This window comes from Pecten maximus, chromosome 11, assembly GCF_902652985.1.
Source record: "Pecten maximus chromosome 11, xPecMax1.1, whole genome shotgun sequence".
Lineage (NCBI taxonomy): Eukaryota > Metazoa > Mollusca > Bivalvia > Pectinida > Pectinidae > Pecten > Pecten maximus.
This window is the reverse complement of record NC_047025.1, coordinates 25,356,562-25,380,985: the sequence shown is the minus strand read 5'-3', so window position 1 is coordinate 25,380,985 and position 24,424 is coordinate 25,356,562. Positions and strand designations below refer to the sequence as shown.

General features: G+C 39.1%; 2 protein-coding genes across 2 annotated transcripts; both read right to left on the bottom strand.

Annotated features, from left to right (window-relative positions):
• Nucleotides 1-1,374: 1,374 nt before the first annotated feature.
• On the bottom strand, nucleotides 1,375-6,638 carry LOC117337868 (proteasome subunit beta type-5-like). Its single transcript, XM_033899003.1, has 7 exons — nucleotides 6,470-6,638; nucleotides 5,770-5,914; nucleotides 4,838-4,949; nucleotides 3,736-3,835; nucleotides 3,068-3,097; nucleotides 2,382-2,586; nucleotides 1,375-1,809 (listed from the first exon to the last, which is right to left on the bottom strand). The coding sequence occupies exons 1-7, from the start codon at nucleotides 6,608-6,610 to the stop codon at nucleotides 1,712-1,714; spliced, it is 831 nt and encodes a 276-aa protein (XP_033754894.1). The 5' UTR covers nucleotides 6,611-6,638; the 3' UTR covers nucleotides 1,375-1,711.
• Nucleotides 6,639-9,162: 2,524 nt separating this feature from the next.
• LOC117338523 lies at nucleotides 9,163-11,710 on the bottom strand. The gene is made up of 3 exons (XM_033899877.1): nucleotides 11,680-11,710; nucleotides 10,997-11,145; nucleotides 9,163-9,428 (listed from the first exon to the last, which is right to left on the bottom strand). Exons 1-3 carry the CDS (start codon nucleotides 11,708-11,710, stop codon nucleotides 9,282-9,284), a joined length of 327 nt encoding a protein of 108 aa, XP_033755768.1. The 3' UTR covers nucleotides 9,163-9,281.
• Nucleotides 11,711-24,424: the final 12,714 nt, after the last annotated feature.

Sequence of the window (24,424 nt, the reverse complement as noted above, 5' to 3'; positions counted from 1 at the left end):
GGGGTCAATTAATTGGTTTCTCTGAAACTAAGGAATGTATATCACTCACATTTGTGTGGTGGCAATCCCTATCATTTCATGGATTAATTGTACTTTTTGACATAAAAACCACATTTGTATGGTAACATGGTTATAGGGTGGGTATTCAAAATTGTACAAATGTTGGGGTTAACCCACCGGGGGGCTGAGGGGTGGGGCCAAAAGCGGTCAATTTGGCTAAATTGACACTTTTAGAATTAGAATAATCTTGTTACACTTTGTTATACCTGGGATTATATATATACACTGGTATATCATTATTACACTTTGTTATACCTGGGATTATATATATACTGGTATATAATTATTACACTTTGTTATACCTGGGATTATATTACACTGGTATCTTGGATTATATTACACTGGTATATCATTATTACACTTATACCTGGGATTGTGTGCAATTTTTTGTTTATTTACTATTAAATGCAATTTCTTGTTTATTTCATAAAAGTTGTTTTGAAGCATTAAGTACTTTGTTTGTTGTTTATCATTTAAATATTTTACAAAACAATAACTGCCGACACACATTTTTACTAGAATCCTCTCTTAACTTGTACCATACATACACACATTTAGCATAGTATCCACAAATATCATTTGTTATACCCCCGCAACAAAGTTAGGGGGGGGGGGGGTATACTGGAATCAGGTTGTCTGTCTGTCCGTCCGTCTGTAGACGCATTTTGTCCGGACAACTCCTCCTAAACCGATGGGCCAATTCCGATGAAACTTCACACAAATTTTAATGATCATGTGTAGATGTGCATGCCACTTTATTTTTCTCAAAATTATGGTTGCTATGGCAACTGGTCACTATAAACAGGTTTTCCGATAAGAACCATAACTTTAAGTTTGTCTGGACAACTCCTCCTAAACCGAAGGGCTGATTTAAATGAAACTTCACACAAATATAGAGGACCATGTGTAGATGTGCATGCTACTTCCCCCCCAAAAAATTATGGTTGCTATGGCAACTGGTCACTATATTACTGGGTTATCTTAGTTAGCCTCAAATTAACAGTTCCAATTCACCATTGACTCGTGCAGATTGCGGGGGTATTAGTCAGCCATCCTGGCGACAGTTCTAGTTTATTCACTTTCCATACTATGATCCTGCATAATGATGCAATGAAAACATTACCACAGAAATATGGAAGACTTAACAAACATTACCACAGAAATATGGAAGACTGATAATGTCATTAATGTAAGGTATACACAGACGTTAAGGAACTTTCCTTAAATACTGTGATGCTTTCATATGGAAATTTAAAGAATACTGATGAAATTGGTACAAGGTATGTAACCTTTGTAGAATTAATAAAGAAGGCATTGTCTTGGTAATTCTTTTATTTTGTAAGACACTTATCCAAGTCTGACTTGTGATACAGACAGGTATCCTACAACACCATCATTGCCCTTGTAGCACTTATACTGAAGTCAACAGAATTGTTAGTACTGTGGCTCTCCGAGTGAGTTCTTTGAAATGACAATATCACAAGTGAAAACAGAGTAGTCTGTATAAATCTTGTGTATCTTTATCCATACAATATGGCAGACTTTTCATTGCTTTAAATAAATGATGACTATCAATGTAGAGGCGAATCACATTGAGAGGACATTGTCCACCCAGTGACTCGCTGAGAGGGTATGTCTATGATAACACTAATCACCGGGACTGCTTCTTCTCTTCCTGGAACTTGTAGTGTATTTCTGCTGTATCTGTCTGTGATATAAACTCCCAGCCTGACTCCTTCATGTGATACACTGAAAAAATACCAAATACATTACACTATCACATTGGTATTAACCAGAGGGTCATGGCCCTTAAGGTCATCTGACAACTGAACCATTATATAAAGAGGACCTAACACAAGTGTCTATGTGATATGACCCTGTCCCTCTATCCCCAGGGGTAAAACCTGCTTCATTTATATAAAGTACCATTTCCCTCTTTCAAAATTTAGTCGAATTTCACTTAAAGGTATAAGAGGATTAGTGTTTTAAAAGTAAAAATCTAACGGGGGACAGCAACAGGTGGAGCACTATCGCTATAGGTCATCCTGACCCTTTGGGTCAGATAAACTTGAAACATTTCCAACACAGTGAAAATACCATATAACCTCAAAATCTCCTCAGACCTTAGATAGTTTTAATCCATCATAATGTGATGAGATTATGTCTTTAATGTGACGAGGAAGGTGAAATATCTAGATTATGTCTTTAATGTGACAAGGAAGGTGAAATATCTTGATGATGTCTTTAAGGTGTCTGATCGGAGTGACAGAGAAGTTGGAATATCTAGATTATGTCTTTAAGATATCTTGAAATTGACTTACAGTTGACCACTCCTCCACTGTAAGCGTCTCGGTGAGTGGCATGGTAGATTGCACGGCGACCAAGATCTATAGCCTCTGGGACGGTCAGGTTCCAGGCATAACCAGAGTCCAACACACCATAGGCGTAAGTTGAGCCAGAGCCAACGGAGAAAATGTTATTTGTCAATCTGGTCCCATCACTGTCCACATAGTACAACCCTGGACCCTGTCAACAAAATGTCACCAAAGATGGCTGTCAATACACAGGTAGAGAAATGTGTTCAGATAATTTATATGTTTTCAGTTTCATAATAATATAAAGCTCTTAACTGTTAACTTAAGCTATCTGAATGTGCATTTGGTGTCACTATAACTTATCCTTCATTTCAAGATATCTAAATGATATCAAATTCAATGTCCAATTCCAGTTTTCCATGAGACAATAAAAAAAAGCCTGACATGTATATTGTATAAACACTAGGTATGAAGCAGGTGGTCAATCTAGTCAATATTTCTGTAACACCCATAACAAGTGATCAAACTGAAAACAGAAATAAATTTGCAATAAGAAGTGAATAACTGAATCAATAACATTGGTATCCTTTGAACATTTACTTTTACTATCAAAATATCAAGAGACATCTATTGTACCAACAGTCAAAAAAATCCTGGCATACATTTATGCCTTCAAGTGACATTTTACTGACCTTCTTATCCCAGCCACAGATCATTGTGCCCTGGAAAGGAGAAAAAATAAATCATTTATGATTAGTTGTAAAACTGTGGGGTCTCCAGAAGCAGTGCTGTGTTGTAACACAGATACAGACATAACTTATAGTTGTACATTGTACTCCCTTGTAATTGTATACAAAGTTGTACTCCCTTGTAATTGTATACAAAGTTGTACTCCAATGCAATTGTATACAAAGTTGTACTCCTTTTCAATTGTATACAAAGTTGTACTCCATTGTAATTGTATACAAAGTTGTACTCCATTGTAATCGTATACAAAGATGTACTCCCTTGCCACGGTATACAAAGTTGTACTCCCTTGCCACGGTATACAAAGTTGTACTCCCTTGTAATTGTATACAAAGTTGCACTCCATTGTAATTGTATACAAAGTTGTACTCCCTTGTAATTGTATAAAAAGTTGTACTCCATTGTAATTGTATATAAAGTTGTACTCCCTTGTAATTGTATACAAAGTTGTACTCCCTTGCCATGGTATACAAAGTTGTACTCCCTTGTAATTGCATACAAAGTTGTTGTATTCTCTAGATCTTGTAATTGTATACAAAGATGTACTCCCTTGCCATGGTATAAAAAGTTGTACTCCCTTTGTTATTATATACAAAGTTGTATAGAGACTTACCATAGACAATCCCATTCCTTTGTAATTATATACAATGTTTGCCAATACTTTTGAAGCTGCTGCAACTGAAATTCTTTCTTTGTTTCGGAGTTCGTAGATTCTGAAGAGGAAATACCATTTTAATGTGTTAAATTGAATTTAGTCCTGAAAACTTTGTTAAAACGGAATGTAGTGTATTGTAGAATCTGTAACAACTCTATATGGATATCAAAGACATTATAAATGATAAACAATAAACAATTATGCTGCAATTATACAGGAATAATCCTATGTCTGATAAATAGTTCACCCCATAGATATTACAGATCCACCCAATATGTATAAAAAATATATATGTGGTTCCAGACAAGATACTGCAGTTCCACTCCATAGTTACTGCAGTTTCACCAGATTGTTACTGCAGTTTCACCCCCATAGATTCCACCCCATAGATATATATATATACTGCAGTTTCACCCCATAGATATTGCAGTTTCATCCCATAGATATTGCAGTTTCATCCCATAGATATTGCAGTTTCACTCCATAGATACTGCAGTTTCACCCCCATAGATATATATATATATATATACTGCAGTTTCACCCGATAGATACTGCAGTTTCACCCCATAGATATTGCAGTTTCACTCCATAGATACTGCAGTTTTACCCCACAGATACTACATTTCTACCCCATAGATATATATATATACTGCAGTTTCACCCCATAGATATTGCAGTTTCACTCCATAGATATTGCAGTTTCACTCCATAGATACTGCAGTTTCATCCCATAGATACTGCAGTTTTACCCCACAGATACTACATTTCTACCCCATAGATATATATATATACTGCAGTTTCATCCCATAGATATTGCAGTTTCACCCCATAGATATTGCAGTTTCACCCCATAGATATTGCAGTTTCACTACATAGATACTGCAGTTTTACCCCACATATACTACATTTCTACCCCATAGATATTACTTCCTTTTTTACCATGAAGCATCAAACTTAAAAGACCCATTGGCTTCAGTTATGATTGAGGAACCTTCCTCTAGTTATCTACAATATCTAAGTCTTTTAGGTAAAATAGAGGAGTTTATTACAATGTGTATACCTGCACTGTTTAGCGAGGTACCTCTCCCAGTAGGAACAGTCGGCAGCACCACCAGCCATGGTCCCCAGCAAGTACGGATTTATCTCAATCACCTTCTTCACGGTCTGGGATGCTGTGCAAAAAAAAAAAAGACTTTGAAAAACATCATTGTTGAACTATTCTAAAAAAAGCATTTCATACTAGTCAACCCTCTGTGGCCAAACTTTTAAGTGGAAGAAAATTCTATGAGTCAGGTGACCCAATATTAGTATACCAGACTGAGACACTGCAAGAGACACGTCTACCAGAAGTTTGACTATTGTCAGTGCTATGGTATATATAGATAAGATGAAACATGGTTCATCCTACTTGATGTCCACAGACATTAGCAACATTATTTTCATGCTATACAGTAACCCTTATTCTAACTAAAACTAAGTTTCAGATGAAGTAACAAAGTGTATGCTTGGTATGCAGGACATTTTTCAACCAATCCTGTACACGACGTAATAACATATATTTTTCATTCCTGCATGATACAGTTTTGTCTAACACTAAAATTCAGCTCATTTTCTTACAGTATGATGAAAATGCCCTAGAAAACACTTCTGGTGGGAAAGATAGATTGTGAGATGGGCAGTCAGAGATGGAAACTATAATAATACTGCTAGTTTTACTAGTAGAAGCACTTATAAAGGTTTGGTTTGGTTTATTTTGTTTAACGTCCTATTAACACTTATAAAGACATGTACAGCAACTGTCAGTGATAATATCAATTTTTTTTTCTGTATCTAGATTCTATGTTTATTATGAAATATTGTATGTAAAATTGTAAATTAATTCAAATGTTTGATTGAATAATATATTTTGAAATGAAAAAAATATCAAATAATTGATGTATCATATGTAGGCCAAAAAATGGGACATCCCTCAGTCTGAATTGTTTTTCTTACCAATATAGGAGCCTGCAGTAGCTCGAGAATCCACAGCCACAATGACACCATGTTGGAATTTGAATGCAAGTGTAGTTGTTCCATGGTGAAATTGAATTTTTACACCACTCTTTGGATCAGTGAATGCTTTTAAGTTTTCAACTGGCTGAAAAAATAATCAAAGATATTAATTCATTACAAACTCATAGTCATCATCAGGACTCTCTCCTCTTTTCCATTATATAAATTAATGGGTGAATGATATGGTTATTTTTGTTTAGTTGTTGTCTACTACCAGGTAGTCATATTGATAGCTATTTGTCATCTGTTTAAGAGAAAACTAGTGTAACCATTGTCCATCACTTTAGCATTGAATCAATTGTTGGTGTTTTGTTAGTGTCAGTAGCGCAACCTACTCTACAATACAGTAGTCAAACTTTTAAAATATTTCACATCATTTACTGAATGTACCGTATGAGTAAACAATATCAAAGATTAAATTTTCATACAAGCTTGATTTGATTTGATGTAAGAAACACAGGGACTTGTCACAAAATATCAGTCCAATGTGTGTATATACCATACATGTTGATTGTCTATTGTATATTGACCATAGGTTGGTAATTTGTGAGAAGAAATACGCTCTTGTGACTGGAATGAGACAGCAGATTTGCAACGGCCTTATGCCGATTCATAAAAACCGGGATATACCTATACTTACGTCAAAATTGTTTGGTAATGTGAAATTCTGAGATGATATTAAAGCATAATCTACTAAACGTGACGAGTTTGAGCTGTCTCCACAGAGTGATGTGTTCTGTAGTGACTGGAACTTCAATCCACAAACATCAGCAAGCGCCATGATTTTTTTTGTATAGTGGTCCCGCAGTGAATTTAATTTTACTACCTTATAAAATTTATGATATTGAAATTCACATCATTGTGTCAGTGAGAAAATGTTTTATCACTAAAGTGTTGATTACTTTTACACGAGATTTTGATATTTATCTATAGGACCTAATGCAAAGAAAATATTTATCATTTTCTAATAAACGAACACTGAAAACTGTCGGAGAGAAATATCCGGAATGTCTATGACAACGATTTTTGTGAACTGTACAGTACCTCTGGGCAATAATAGTTCGCAAGTAATTTGCAAGTAATTCGCAGGTATTTGGTCTCGTTAAAAGCTTGCAGTCATGTGTGAAGAGGCATCTTTGCGATTTTCATAGATTGATGGTATGGTAGATCGATACACTGGGCCACTTTACATATAGCTTTTAACTATTCTATTGTTCGTCACATATAGCCTACCGTGCCTTTTAATTGTTGTCGTTCTCCTTTCCATTCCTATCTTCCACTAAATATCCGTTTCCACTCTACCATCCATGCCAGAAAGGCCAACAACGTGACTACATTATTTGTATTTGAACATCTTGTTCATGACTAAACTCAATCAGATAAATATGGGGGAAAAATACAAAAATAAAATAAAGAAAAAAAAATGAAAAAATAGTGTCCCGGTAATGGTTAATGGTCTATTACCCGATTACCATTGAATGAATTTACGAGAAGGACTGTACAACTACCAAAGTTGACATAATCTGCCGAGAACTTATCCCTGTGGTTCCTCCAATGTTTGTTTAAAGGGGCGTCCTTCGTTTGAATAAAGTTTAGGTCGTTACTGGAAAATATGTATTTTTTCCAAGTTGTAAAAGTTATAATCTTTACATTAATACGGCAGTTTTACTCACAAAGTAAACTCAAGTTCTTCGAGTATTAAGTCCTAAAAGTTCTTAACTCGACCCGAAGTATCACTAATTACCGCAAAAACATACGGTATTTGTATACGACACGCATTTTTCCTGTACATTTCGGCGTTAATTTCTTTACATGTAACTTAGGCACAAACACTCATATAATCATCGTTTGAACATATATTTCATCAATAGAAATTCCGCATGTTTCTGATGTCCGAACGACGGAATGCCCATTCTACTTGTCTGATTGATAAACACCAAATATAGTGTACTTGTACCGGCATATACTGTTAATAAGCTATTATATGCCTGTATATATATTTAGAAATAGAGTTTAAGAAATCAAATGATAATTCTGTGGTCAATAGAAATACTTCTTCGTATCAACAAAACGTTAAAATACTCAACATAGGATGTAACGTAATACATGAAAGTGACGTCATCTTTGCCAAAACGACGTCGTTTTATGTTAGGCATGGTATCAATCGCGAGTTACACGTATCATTTCTTTTATTTTCATATAATTAATTTTTCTTTGTTTTCATGGTAAAGACTCAAATGTGATTGGTCGAAAAATTCTTTTTATTCTTCTATGAAAGAAATTTCGAGAATGGCGCGAAAAATGTGACGTCACAATACGACAATTGACGTTGCGTATTGATTTGAGAAAAAGAATCCCATTTAAAACCAGTAAAATTGTACATAAAACATGTTTTAAATTGGAAAATCATTTTCAAAAATTAATTATAAGCGTTGATGTCAATTTTATTTTAGTTTCATCGGGGTATGAAACAAATTTTGTTTGCAAACTTCTGTAAGAATCCGCTACGCGGATTCATACAATTTGCAAACAAAATTTGTTTCATACCCCGATGAAACTAAAAAAAAGACATAAATGCTTAAATAGTTAATTTTTCTTTGTTTGAACGCAGAATGCGGCTTTCTGATTGGTTGAGATTGTTTTTCATACCACTATATTTACCATTGTATGGCACTGCCACTATATAACCCTACCAATTCAGTTGCGAGTTCACCAGCTTATGAACTGCCAACTGAAATTTGAATTTGAAAATTTCAAAAAAAAAATCGCACGACAAATACAAAATCGCAGATGGTAAATATAAGCATTGAACGGCTTTCAGTTGAAAGCTGTTCAATGCTGAAATGAAAAAAATTCCGAGAATGGCGCGAAAAATGTGACGTCACAATACTACAATTGACGTTGCGTATTGATTTGAGAAAAAGAATCCCATATAAAACCAGTAAAATTGTACATAAAACATGTTTTGAATAAGAAAATAATTTTCAAAAATTAATTATTAGCGTTGATGTCAATTATTTTTTAGTTTCATAGGGGTATGAAAAAAAAATTGTTTGCAAACTTGTGTAAGAATCCGCTATGCTACACTGTTGGATATAAGGTTAGACCCGTGTGTAATCAGGGTCCGTTCTTTTTCTGATGTACATTCTAATATACCCGTAGTGTTTTAAGTCCTTTTATTATTACATATTGTATACTATGTTATAATGATCCGTACAGACAAATCGATGCTAGTAATATACACCTCTTACTATCATGTATGTTCCATGTCTGATTTTGCTGCCCTGTCCTTCCATTGTTCTGGTACAGGTATAATTAAAACATCACATCCAGCGAAACTGACAAAACAGTTTATTCATAGTACATATTGTATTTCAAATTTACCCAAACGAATATTTTGACAATTACTAGATAAAAAGTTCACGATTTGAGAATACAGAGTACGTCTCAGTTTAGCAAGCGAGTCTCCAGTCAGTCACCAGTTTCTCTTTGATAAGGGTCATGAACTGGTGGGGACGGTCATTGTTCGAGGCGTGGCACACGTGACTGCGCGTGGTGGACCCGTGGCTCTTGCTGGAATACTGGACGTGGAACACAGCCTGAAAATATATATATAGGATATAGTGCTGAAATCTATATCATACTGAACACTACTACAACCACCGGAAGTACACACTGATAAAGACATTGATATCGAGGATACACCATCTACAACCGGAAGTACACCATGATAATGATACTAATATCGAGGACACACCATCTACAACCGGAAGTACACCATGATAATGACACTAATATCGAGGGTACAACATCTATTTCAACAAGAAGTGTGCATCGACAACGACATTGCTTTTGAGGACGCACCATCTACCGTCACCGGAACTACACCATGATTATGACAATGTTATTGAGGACTGACCATCTACTGCCATCGGGAATACACCTATGATATTGACAAAAATGACAAACCATGCCATTTACTGCCACCGGAAGTACACAATTATACTGACAATGAAAATGAGGATACGCTCATCGGCAAAATTCAACTGAAAGCGGTCAAATACATTACTGTTACACTGTGATAACGCCATCCAATAGTACGTACACCATTAGGAATTTATCTTATCAGTGATAGTACTTTTCAATCGTAGGCAAAATCAATCGGACGGCTAAGCCACAGACACGTGAGAAAAATGTAAACTGATAATTCCGTTAAAGGGGCAGGCCGCCGTTGAAATGAGTTTATGCTATAAAGACAAAAGTGAACAGGAATCTTATATTTTTCTCAGCTAGTAAAAGTTTATGAAAATGTAACTTCGATCGAATTGCGAAAATTAATCGCCACCAACGACTATATATGTGTAAGAGCATGTGCAGACAATTTCACGAGCAAAAAGAAAATGGCGGCCGCGGCTCTCCGAGGCAGCGATTAGCTATTGGGTAACTGAAATCAGAACCGGGAAGACTATGAAGACACGACAATACAGCGAACGTCATAAAAAGTCGAATATATATCGGCAACCAGATGGAAAGATAGACGAGAGTGAATGAGGCCGAGTCGATCCAGGAATTCGCACCATGTCTGCGGCATACTCGACTCGACAACCTGACAGGTTTGCTTACCACCGTGCTAACAAATCACATAAATAATACTTCATTGAACCACAATAAATGATTTTACAAGTACACTGTGTATTTGTCTTAATCATGAATTTGTACTTAATCTGTCGCCATTTCTGTCATTAACATGTATGTCACACGTTTTGTGCCCTGTGATGCTCATATTCAAACGACTATGTGCACGTGTAAGTTCATTTCGATGTATACGATTTTTTTAATGTTTTGATATAATTAACTCATAACATAAGTAATTGAAGAAAAACGAGCAATACTTGGGGTTTATCGTCACAACAAAAACGATGACATGTGGTGTCACGTGATATCTAAATGTTCCAGTGCGGATGCACAGCGGCATTTTTCGTATTTTCTGTACAAATATGATATTCATTCCATCACAGTTAGTAAAAAATATGAGTGTAAGCTTTTTTCATTTATAAATCTTATAAATCGCTGTGTAACTAATATATTCCACTCGAACGAAGGGATGCCCCTTTAATGATAAATGACGAGACAAGACAAATGATGTGTTCGGCCTAAGAAATCTGACCTTATGATTGTGGAGGAATGGTCCATACTGGTCACACTCATTGTAGTCCATACACTCTTCGTTGAGGGCCCAATCAAAGTACGGCTCAAGATCGGCTACCTGACCAACGTCATTCTTCAGTCCAACCGAAAGGTCTCGGTGGTGGGCCTCTGGAAATTAAAGAGAAGGGAACTTGGTTTGGTTTGGTTTATTTTGTTTAATGTCCAATTAACAGCTAAGGTCATTTAAGGACAGCCTCCCGTGCGTGCGACATGCATGCGTGTGGTGAGTGCGTATGTGTGTTTTGGGAGGCTGCGGTATGTTCGTGTTAAGTCTCCTTGTGATAGGCCGGAACTTTTGCCGATTTATAGTGCTACCTCACTGAAGCATACTGCCGAAGACACCCAGCAGGACACCCCACCCGGTCACATTATACTGACAACGGGCGAACCAGTCGTCCCACTCCTAATATGCTGAGCGCTAAGCAGGAATAGAAACTACCATTTTTAAAGACTCCGGTATGTCTCGGCCAGGGGACAGAACCCAAAGCCTTCCTCACAGGGGCGAACGCTCAACTAAAAGCCAAAAGTGAGGCATTGTCAAGGAAGACATTAGGAAGAAGAAAGTTGTTAGTGAAAAGATAAGATCCCAAATTTAGTCGCCTCTTACGATCATGCAGTGGGGGCAGCAGGAACAATTCTTACGCCCTACCTGCAGGGCAGGAGACGGGAACATTATGACTGACGATGAGATGATGACATTAAGACTGACGATGAGATGATGGCATTACGACTGACGATGACATGATGACATTACGACTGACGATGACATTACGACTGACGATGACATGATGACATTACGACTGACGATGACATTACGACTGACGATGAGATGATGACATTACGACTGACGATGAGATAATGACATTAAGACTGACGATGAGATGATGACATTAAGACTGACGATGACATGATGACATTACGACTGACGATGACATGATGACATTACGACTGACGATGACATGATGACATTACGACTGACGATGAGATGATGACATTAAGACTGACGATGAGATGATGACATTACGACTGACGATGACATGATGACATTACGACTGACGATGACATGATGACATTACGACTGACGATGAGATGATGACATTACGACTGACGATGACATGATGACATTACGACTGACGATGACATGATGACATTACGACTGACGATGAGATGATGACATTACCACTGACGATGAGATGATGACATTACGACTGACGATGACATGATGACATTACGACTGACGATGAGATGATGACATTACGACTGACGATGACATGATGACATTACGACTGACGATGACATGATGGCATAACGACTGACGATGAGATGATGACATTACGACTGACGATGAGATGATGACATTACGACTGACGATGAGATGATGACATTAAGACTGACGATGACATGATGACATTACGACTGACGATGAGATGATGACATTACGACTGACGATGAGATGATGAAATTACGACTGACGATGAGATGATGACATTACGACTGACGATGAGATGATGACATTAAGACTGGCGATGACATGATGACATTACGACTGACGATGACATGATGACATTACGACTGACGATGAGATGGTGACATTACGACTGACGATGCCATGATGACATTACGACTGACGATGAGATGATGACATTACGACTGACGATGACATGATGACATTACGACTGACGATGACATGATGACATTACGACTGACGATGACATGATGACATTACGACTGACGATGACATGATGACATTACGACTGACGATGAGATGATGGCATTACGACTGACGAGGAGATGGTGACATTACGACTGACGAGGAGATGGTGACATTACGACTGACGATGACATGATGACATTAAGACTGACGATGACATTACGACTGACGATGAGATGATGGCATTACGACTGACGATGAGATGATTATATTACGACTGACGATGACATGATGACATTACGACTGACGATGACATGATGACATTACGACTGACGATGACATGATGACATTACGGCTGACGATTACATGATGACATTACGACTGACGATGAGATGATGACATAAAGACTGACGATGAGATGATGACATTACGACTGACGATGACATTACGACTGACGATGACATGATGACATTACGACTGACGATGACATGATGACATTACGACTGACGATGACATTACGACTGACGATGACATTACGACTGACGATGAGATGATGACATTACGACTGACGATGACATGATGACATTACGACTGACGATGAGATGATGACATTACGACTGACGATGACATGATGACATTACGACTGACGATGTTATGATGGCATTACGACTGACGATGATATGATGACATTACGACTGACGATGATATGATGATATTACGACTGACGATGACATGATGACATTACGACTGACGATGTTATGATGGCATTACGACTGACGATGATATGATGACATTACGACTGACGATGATATGATGATATTACGACTGACGATGACATGATGACATTACGACTGACGATGAGATGATGATATTACGACTGACGATGACATGATGACATTACGACTGACGATGAGATGATGACATTACGACTGACGATGACATGACATTACGACTGACGATGACATGATGGCATTACGACTGACGATGAGATGATGACATTACGACTGACGATGACATGATGATATTACGACTGACGATGACATGATGACATTACGACTGACGATGACATGATGACATTACGGCTGACGATGACATGATGACATTACGACTGACGATGAGATGATGACATAAAGACTGACGATGAGATGATGACATTACGACTGACGATGAGATGATGACATTACGACTGACGATGACATGATGACATTACGACTGACGATGTTATGATGGCATTACGACTGACGATGATATGATGACATTACGACTGACGATGATATGATGATATTACGACTGACGATGACATGATGACATTACGACTGACGATGAGATGATGATATTACGACTGACGATGACATGATGACATTACGACTGACGATGAGATGATGACATTACGACTGACGATGACATGACATTACGACTGACGATGACATGATGGCATTACGACTGACGATGAGATGATGACATTACGACTGACGATGACATGATGATATTACGACTGACGATGACATGATGACATTACGACTGACGATGACATGATGATATTACGACTGACGATGACATGATGACATTACGACTGACGATGAGATGATGACATTACGACTGACGATGACATGACATTACGACTGACGATGACATGATGGCATTACGACTGGCGATGACATTACGACTGACGATGAGATGATGACATTAAGACTGACGATGAGATGATGGCATTACGACTGACGATGAGATGATGACATTACGACTGGCGATGACATGATGACATTACGACTGACGATGAGATGATGGCATTACGTCTGACGATGACATGATGACATTACGACTGACGATGACATGATGACATTACGACTGACGATGACATTACGACTGACGATGACATGATTATATTACGACTGACGATGACATGATGGCATTACGACTGACCACATTACGACTGACGATGAGATGATGACATTACGACTGACGATGACATGATGATATTACGACTGACGATGACATGATGACATTAAGACTGACGATGAGATGATGACATTACGACTGACGATGAGATGATGACATTACGACTGACGATGACATGATGACATTACGACTGACGATGACATGATGACATTACGACTGACGATGAGATGATGACATTACGACTGACGATGACATGATGACATTAAGACTGGCGATGACATTACGACATTACGACTGACGATGACATGATGACATTACGACTGACCATGTTATGATGACATTACGACTGACGATGAGATGATGACATTACGACTGACGATGACATGATGACATTAAGACTGGCGATGAGATGATGACATTACGACTGACGATGACATGATGACATTACGACTGACGATGACATGATGACATTACGACTTACCACATTAAGACTGACGATGACATGATGATATTACGACTGACGATGACATGATGACATTACGACTGGCGATGACATGATGACATTACGACTGACGATGACATGATGACATTACGACTGACGATGACATGATGACATTACGACTGACGATGACATGATGACATTACGACTGACCATGTTATGATGGCATTACGACTGACAATGAGAATAGAACTTTTGACTGATGACTTGATTGAAACTTTTCCACTGACAGTGATGTGGTCATAAGTACATATGTACCTTATGACTGAAAATATGTTTCTGTTTCCTAATAATGCGCTTTTAATTATAACAAATTAAGAAATCTGAACGGACTGTTGTTGGCGGAGTTGTACAACTCAGTGTGTGTTTTACGGCTCGCAGCTTCAAAAAGAAAATGGCATATTCACGGTACAATTTTATTTATCTATAGGCACCTACGGTAGATAATTTTCTCAAACTCTAATCTAGATCTAGTCAATGTCACAGTCAATCACAGGAATTCGTCTTTTGTTCGGCAGAAACGTCACAGCACGTGCAGTTCCCACCAGACGTTTTTCTTAAGTTCTAATGTTGTTCTCAAGTCGGTCTCATTTTTATCAGAGGAAATGATTTATTTCTAATGTATTCAATAGCTGGTATATTGTAGTTTATTCTGCAACTGCCACCGCATTGTCGGAATACACCCACCGTATATATTTTTGCTGTATACGGCAGTGACGGAAAACAGCTATATTTTGGAATATTAGCACGTGCGACAATTCGACTGACCTACTTCAAAGTGAAACAACGTTTAAAAGGCGAACATATTTCTGTCATTTTTGACGTTTCATTTCAAAATGATTATTTTTGATGATTATTTTTATGACTGTTGCAGGATAAATAGAATACATGGTCAGTGTCTTAAAATATAAACTGTGTTTTTGGCTCGGGACAGAAAGACAAAAGTGGCTCGCCAATTTTATCTTTCTTTACTCTCGCCAAAATACAGCTTATATTTTAAGACACTGACCATGTATTCTCTATATAGACGATAATATAGCTTCTTATCATATCGCCAAAATAGACGTAATATCGCTTCTTATCATATCGCCGAAATAGACGTAATATCGCTTCTTATCATATCGCCGAAATAGACGTAATATCGCTTCTTATCATATCGCCGAAATAGACGTAATATCGCTTCTTATCATATCGCCGAAATAGACGTAATATCGCTACTTATCATATCGCCGAAATAGACGTAATATCGCTTCTTATCATATCGCCGAAATAGACGTAATATCGCTTCTTATCATATCGCCGAAATAGACGTAATATCGCTTCTTATCATATCGCCGAAATAGACGTAATATCGCTTCTTATCATATCGCCGAAATAGACGTAATATCGCTTCTTATCATATCGCCTAAATAGACGTAATATCGCTTCTTATCATATCGCCGAAATAGACGTAATATCGCTACTTATCATATCGCCGAAATAGACGTAATATCGCTTCTTATCATATCGCCGAAATAGACGTAATATCGCTTCTTATAATATCACGGAAATAGACATAATATCGCTTCTTATAATATCGCCGAAATAGACGTAATATCGCTACTTATCATATCACGGACGGTCATTGATTTTATTGTGAAAAAAAGCAGAAGACTTATAGGTATCACTGTGTCGGCAATTTTGGCGTTGTCAGCAGAGCTAGAGGATTCCTTGCGATAACTCAAGTTCCCTTGGGCCGACCATACTCAAACAAATTGCAGATCTTCCATGCCGAAAGTGCATGCTTCGGATTGTTTTTTCAGGTCCGAAGGTCAAAGGTCGAGGTCACTGTTACTAAAAATAGAAAACTTGTTTTTGTGCGATAACTCAAGTTCCCGCTGTCCTATCAATCCCTAACGTCATGCAGATTTTCCTTACTAAAAGCGCTTGCATGGGATTGCTTTTCAGGGGCGATAGTCAAAGGTCAAGGTCACTGTTACTAAGTTTTTTTCTCCTTGTGATATCTGAAGTGCCTTTCAAACTCAATTTGTATGTAGTTATCCCCTTTTCCTTACCACAAGTACATGCATGGTGTTGTTTTTTACTGGTCCAAATGTCAAAGGTTAAGCATACTGTTACTATAATTAGAAAATATGTTGTGCCTATAAAGGTTTGGAGTCCAAACGAATGACTTTGACTCAGCCGAACTTTGAATGTAGCACGATTGAAATATTCAAATTATCACCACAATGAAGTGTCAGTAACGAACATCCGCGGTGGCCGAGTGATTAAGGTGTCCCGACACTTTATCACTAGCCACCACCTCTGGGTTGCGAGTTCCAGGTACTGACTGTAGGCCGGTGGTTTTTCTCCGGGTACTCCGGCTTTCCTCCACCTTCAAAACCTGGCACGTCCTTAAATGACCCTGACTGTTAATAGGACGTTAAACAAAATAAACCAAATAAACCAAACGAACATTCTATGCAAGCGTGTGTGTCGTCGGCGCAGAATGTTAGGTGATTACAAGTTATTGCACAGAAATGTCTAGCTTGTTACCTTGAAACGGTTCAATGCCATTTCAAATATATTAATTATCCCATGAACCTTAAGCTACTTTTTTTTAACAAAGACTCCGTGTGTCGTGGATCTAATTGTATTTTATTATTATTCGGTATATTTAAAACTACAACTACCTGTGATTATCAGAGTATGGCGATTCTTTGTATCCCATCGAGATATAGTATCAGGAGTCCATATCTGATTAAACCCATATCTTGTTCTACGTTATGTTCTGTTTGATCATAAGTATCAGTATATTTTTGAAATTGATTAAAATGTTAACGTAGTGTATACAGTAAGTCTCATATTGTCATTACAAATACATTTACCTTGTAATCAGTCACTAGTCCGGATCGACTTTATCCTTTCCCATTTCCGCTTTTACGTTTACAATATCCTTATTAAGTGCGGAGCTGTTGTCGTTTTAGCTGTCTGCAGAAAAATCACAGCTGATGTTACGATGAAAGAGATAGCACTGTCCATATTTTCCTTGGTTGTATCGCTGTTATTTGTGTTCCTATTTATCGCTTTAGGTGAGATAGATGTTCGTTTAACTGTACACGAGATAATGAAACACTTTGTTCATATCTAAACGCGCACCTGCCACAAAAAGAACAAAGAAGTGATCATAGGTGTCAAGCGATGATTTGTTGAGCACAGGTGCCCGACTCGTTTAATGAAATAATAACATACAAGAGTACCTCTAATTTACATGTACTCTTATACGTTTTTATTTTATAAAACGAGTCCCGGCACCTGTGGTATAATATGAAGACCCGTCCATGCACAGTAACGTGTTCTGGGTTTCAGATACGAACGACGTCTGTCAGTGGACCTGATAATAATGCTCCATACGAGGAAGTATATCAGTTGAACCCTGATTAACGATGTTGTCAATAATCGCCTGATCATATGGTTAAGTGAAAAATTCGTAGCAATGTCAGGGAAATGATAATATATTCCATAGCAACGAATCTAGATATTATGTTGAGTTGTAAAATAACGTTTTGTCATAATTTTTTTCGACAGGTTGGTTCATAGTGTGGAAACTCTTTTTGTCTCGGTTCAAGTTTGTGCGTGAACTTTTGGGAACAAATGGATCAGAAAGCCAGAAAGAGGAGGAAAAAGTACGGAAAACAAGATCAAAAGTTAGAAGGGATTGAAGGAAGAATTGTGTCATCTGCAAAGACTTTTATCTTCATAAACGAAATTTGTTATAATGTTCAATATCTGAACATTTCATTTCCTTTAAGGAGTGAAGAAAAATTGTGTACCAATTTAGCAGGAATTTCTCCATGATGAGCATGGGAAGTCAGATAAATAGACTAACTATACAAATATATTCTGAGGGTCAACAACTGTTTTGGAAGAATTCATTGTTGTTCGAGTTGGAAGTACGAACTACGTGCTGTTGCAAAAATTAACCAGATAATAAGAATTGCACCTACAAAACCTGTCATTACAGACTTAGACTGGCAGCATTTCATAGTTGTGATCAAAAATGCTTATTCTAACGTGCAATAAGAATGTTTGTTCCAATAACTGTTTGTGTGTTCTTATAACTGTTTGTTGCAAAAAATTCAGGAAATGTGGCATATCTTTTGTAATTTGGTAGAAGTTTTAGTTTTCGCTTTTCACCAATAATTGATCATGTTTGTAAAGTCATGGTTCCGTTTGTTTAGAGTGGGTGTATGTTACAGTTGAGCATTCTAAAGATGATTGTGAGCCATTTTTTGTTTTAATTTCTTTTTAATGTCATGAATAATGGAGCAAATGTGAGCCAATTATTTAAATTTCATTTTAATGCCATGAGTAAATGATAACTAGAATTGTAGTTTTGATTGTGTCAGCATTTCGTCATTCTTTATATAGAATGTTGAAACATTGTTATTGTCTATATTAAACCATAAAAGAAAACACCTTGTTGGTCATCTATATCAATTTGTTTGTTTGCTGGGTTTATCTCCCTGTGAAATGCCAGGGTCATTTCGAGTCCCTTGTAGTAGTGTGTGACCAACTTGGAGAACAACATACAGGAGGCCTATTTGGGGTAAAGTGTCTTGCCCAAGTACACAACTATGACAGCACAGACTGATCTGTCTCAGCTTTCAGAGAAACACAAACCGATACAGGTAGGGAATGTCGAACCCATCTACAGTGGTCTCTGTCTAAACCAGACTCCTTTGAGACTTGTGACATAATTTGGTTGGTTTTTAGCGAGTACAATTAAAATCATGAAAAAGTTGGGTTATATACATGTATGTATGGTAATTAATGTACATTTGTACACACGTAAATCATGAGACCACATCCAATATATATTTTTTCTTGATTGTATTGAGGTCAGTAATGATGCACATATGCCTGTAGTCCAACTTATCTCATTTTGTTTTCACATCTGACTCCATCTATGTCTATACCAAGGTAAACTAGTCAGACATCTGACTCCATCTATGTCCGTACCAAGGTCAACTAGTCAGACATCTGACTCCATCTATGTCCGTACCAAGGTCAACTAGTTGGACATCTGACTCCATCTATGTCCGTACCAAGGTCAACTAGTCGGACATCCGACTCCATCTATGTCCGTACCAAGGTCAACTAGTCAGACATCTGACTCCATCTATGTCCGTACCAAGGTCAACTAGTCCGACATCTGACTCCATCTATGTCCGTACCAAGGTCAACTAGTCCGACATCTGACTCCATCTATGTCTGTACCAAGGTAAACTAGTCAGACATCCGACTCCATCTATGTCCGTACCAAGGTCAACTAGTCAGACATCTGACTCCATCTATGTCCGTACCAAGGTCAACTAGTCAGACATCTGACTCCATCTATGTCCGTACCAAGGTCAACTAGTCGGACATCCGACTCCATCTATGTCCGTACCAAGGTCAACTAGTCAGACATCTGACTCCATCTATGTCCGTACCAAGGTCAACTAGTCCGACATCTGACTCCATCTATGTCCGTACCAAGGTCAACTAGTCCGACATCTGACTCCATCTATGTCTGTACCAAGGTAAACTAGTCAGACATCCGACTCCATCTATGTCCGTACCAAGGTCAACTAGTCAGACATCTGGCTCCATCTATGTCCGTACCAAGGTCAACTAGTCCGACTTCTGACTCCATCTATGTCCATACCAAGGTCAACTAGTCGGACATCTGACTCCATCTATGTCCGTACCAAGGTCAACTAGTCGGACATCCGACTCCATCTATGTCCGTACCAAGGTCAACTAGTCAGACTTCTGACTCCATCTATGTCCGTACCAAGGTCAACTAGTCAGACTTTTGACTCCATCTATGTCCGTACCAAGGTCAACTAGTTAGACTTTTGACTCCATCTATGTCCGTACCAAGGTAAACTAGTCGGACATCTGACTCCATCTATGTCCGTACCAAGGTCAACTAGTCAGACATCTGACTCCATCTATGTCCGTACCAAGGTCAACTAGTTGGACATCTGACTCCATCTATGTCCGTACCAAGGTCAACTAGTTGGACATCCGACTCCATCTATGTCCGTACCAAGGTCAACTAGTCAGACATCTGACTCCATCTATGTCCGTACCAAGGTCAACTAGTCCGACATCTGACTCCATCTATGTCCGTACCAAGGTCAACTAGTCGGACATCTGACTCCATCTATGTCCGTACCAAGGTAAACTAGTCAGACATCCGACTCCATCTATGTCCGTACCAAGGTCAACTAGTCAGACATCTGACTCCATCTATGTCCGTACCAAGGTCAACTAGTCAGACATCTGACTCCATCTATGTCCGTACCAAGGTCAACTAGTCGGACATCCGACTCCATCTATGTCCGTACCAAGGTCAACTAGTCAGACATCTGACTCCATCTATGTCCGTACCAAGGTCAACTAGTCCGACATCTGACTCCATCTATGTCCGTACCAAGGTCAACTAGTCCGACATCTGACTCCATCTATGTCTGTACCAAGGTAAACTAGTCAGACATCCGACTCCATCTATGTCCGTACCAAGGTCAACTAGTCAGACATCTGGCTCCATCTATGTCCGTACCAAGGTCAACTAGTCCGACATCTGACTCCATCTATGTCCGTACCAAGGTCAACTAGTCCGACATCTGACTCCATCTATGTCCGTACCAAGGTCAACTAGTCCGACATCTGACTCCATCTATGTCTGTACCAAGGTAAACTAGTCAGACATCCGACTCCATCTATGTCCGTACCAAGGTCAACTAGTCAGACATCTGACTCCATCTATGTCCGTACCAAGGTCAACTAGTCAGACATCTGACTCCATCTATGTCCGTACCAAGGTCAACTAGTCGGACATCCGACTCCATCTATGTCCGTACCAAGGTCAACTAGTCAGACATCTGACTCCATCTATGTCCGTACCAAGGTCAACTAGTCCGACATCTGACTCCATCTATGTCCGTACCAAGGTCAACTAGTCCGACATCTGACTCCATCTATGTCCGTACCAAGGTAAACTAGTCAGACATCCGACTCCATCTATGTCCGTACCAAGGTCAACTAGTCAGACATCTGACTCCATCTATGTCCGTACCAAGGTCAACTAGTCCGACTTCTGACTCCATCTATGTCCGTACCAAGGTCAACTAGTCGGACATCTGACTCCATCTATGTCCGTACCAAGGTCAACTAGTCGGACATCCGACTCCATCTATGTCCGTACCAAGGTCAACTAGTCAGACTTCTGACTCCATCTATGTCCGTACCAAGGTCAACTAGTCAGACTTCTGACTCCATCTATGTCCGTACCAAGGTCAACTAGTTAGACATCTGACTCCATCTATGTCCGTACCAAGGTAAACTAGTCGGACATCTGACTCCATCTATGTCCGTACCAAGGTCAACTAGTCAGACATCTGACTCCATCTATGTCCGTACCAAGGTCAACTAGTTGGACATCTGACTCCATCTATGTCCGTACCAAGGTCAACTAGTCGGACATCCGACTCCATCTATGTCCGTACCAAGGTCAACTAGTCAGACATCTGACTCCATCTATGTCCGTACCAAGGTCAACTAGTCCGACATCTGACTCCATCTATGTCCGTACCAAGGTCAACTAGTCCGACATCTGACTCCATCTATGTCCGTACCAAGGTAAACTAGTCAGACATCCGACTCCATCTATGTCCGTACCAAGGTCAACTAGTCAGACATCTGACTCCATCTATGTCCGTACCAAGGTCAACTAGTCAGACATCTGACTCCATCTATGTCCGTACCAAGGTCAACTAGTCGGACATCCGACTCCATCTATGTCCGTACCAAGGTCAACTAGTCAGACATCTGACTCCATCTATGTCCGTACCAAGGTCAACTAGTCCGACATCTGACTCCATCTATGTCCGTACCAAGGTCAACTAGTCCGACATCTGACTCCATCTATGTCTGTACCAAGGTAAACTAGTCAGACATCCGACTCCATCTATGTCCGTACCAAGGTCAACTAGTCAGACATCTGGCTCCATCTATGTCCGTACCAAGGTCAACTAGTCCGACTTCTGACTCCATCTATGTCCATACCAAGGTCAACTAGTCGGACATCTGACTCCATCTATGTCCGTACCAAGGTCAACTAGTCTGACATCCGACTCCATCTATGTCCGTACCAAGGTCAACTAGTCAGACTTCTGACTCCATCTATGTCCGTACCAAGGTCAACTAGTCAGACTTTTGACTCCATCTATGTCCGTACCAAGGTCAACTAGTTAGACTTTTGACTCCATCTATGTCCGTACCAAGGTAAACTAGTCGGACATCCGACTCCATCTATGTCCGTACCAAGGTCAACTAGTCAGACATCTGGCTCCATCTATGTCCGTACCAAGGTCAACTAGTTGGACATCTGACTCCATCTATGTCCGTACCAAGGTCAACTAGTCAGACATCTGACTCCATCTATGTCCGTACCAAGGTCAACTAGTCAGACATCCGACTCCATCTATGTCTGTACCAAGGTCAACTAGTCGGACATCTGACTCCATCTATGTCCGTACCAAGGTCAACTAGTCAGACTTCTGACTCCATCTATGTCCGTACCAAGGTCAACTAGTCGGACATCCAACTCCATCTATGTCCGTACCAAGGTAAACTAGTCGGACATCTGACTCCATCTATGTCCGTACCAAGGTCAACTAGTCAGACTTCTGACTCCATCTATGTCCGTACCAAGGTCAACTAGTCGGACATCCAACTCCATCTATCTCCGTACCAAGGTAAACTAGTCAGACTTCTGACTCCATCTATGTCCGTACCAAGGTCAACTAGTCAGACTTTTGACTCCATCTATGTCCGTACCAAGGTCAACTAGTCAGACTTCTGACTCCATCTATGTCCGTACCAAGGTCAACTAGTCAGACATCCGACTCCATCTATGTCCGTACCAAGGTAAGCTAGTCAGACTTCTGACTCCATCTATGTCCGTACCAAGGTCAACTAGTCGGACATCCGACTCCATCTATGTCCGTACCAAGGTAAACTAGTCGGACATCTGACTCCATCTATGTCCGTACCAAGGTCAACTAGTCGGACATCCGACTCCATCTATGTCCGTACCAAGGTAAACTAGTCAGACATCCGACTCCATCTATGTCCGTACCAAGGTCAACTAGTCAGACTTCTGACTCCATCTATGTCCGTACCAAGGTAAACTAGTCGGACATCTGACTCCATCTATGTCCGTACCAAGGTAAACTAGTCGGACATCTGACTCCATCTATGTCCGTACCAAGGTAAACTAGTCGGACATCTGACTCCATCTATGT

Excerpts from the sequence above, each read along its gene's own strand:
- LOC117338523 (XM_033899877.1), bottom strand. The coding sequence starts at position 11,710 with ATGTTCCCGTCTCCTGCCCTGCAGGTAGGGC. Across the intron at positions 11,146-11,679 it reads TCCTGCCCTGCAGGTAGGGC|AGGCCCACCACCGAGACCTT; the intron begins GTAAGAATTGTT and ends TTTAATTTCCAG. Across the intron at positions 9,429-10,996 it reads CATTCCTCCACAATCATAAG|GCTGTGTTCCACGTCCAGTA; the intron begins GTCAGATTTCTT and ends ATATATTTTCAG.
- LOC117337868 (XM_033899003.1), bottom strand. The coding sequence starts at position 6,610 with ATGGCGCTTGCTGATGTTTGTGGATTGAAGTTCCAGTCACTACAGAAC. Across the intron at positions 5,915-6,469 it reads CATTACCAAACAATTTTGAC|CCAGTTGAAAACTTAAAAGC; the intron begins GTAAGTATAGGT and ends TTATTTTTTCAG. Across the intron at positions 2,587-3,067 it reads TCTGTGGCTGGGATAAGAAG|GGTCCAGGGTTGTACTATGT; the intron begins GTCAGTAAAATG and ends TTTTGTTGACAG.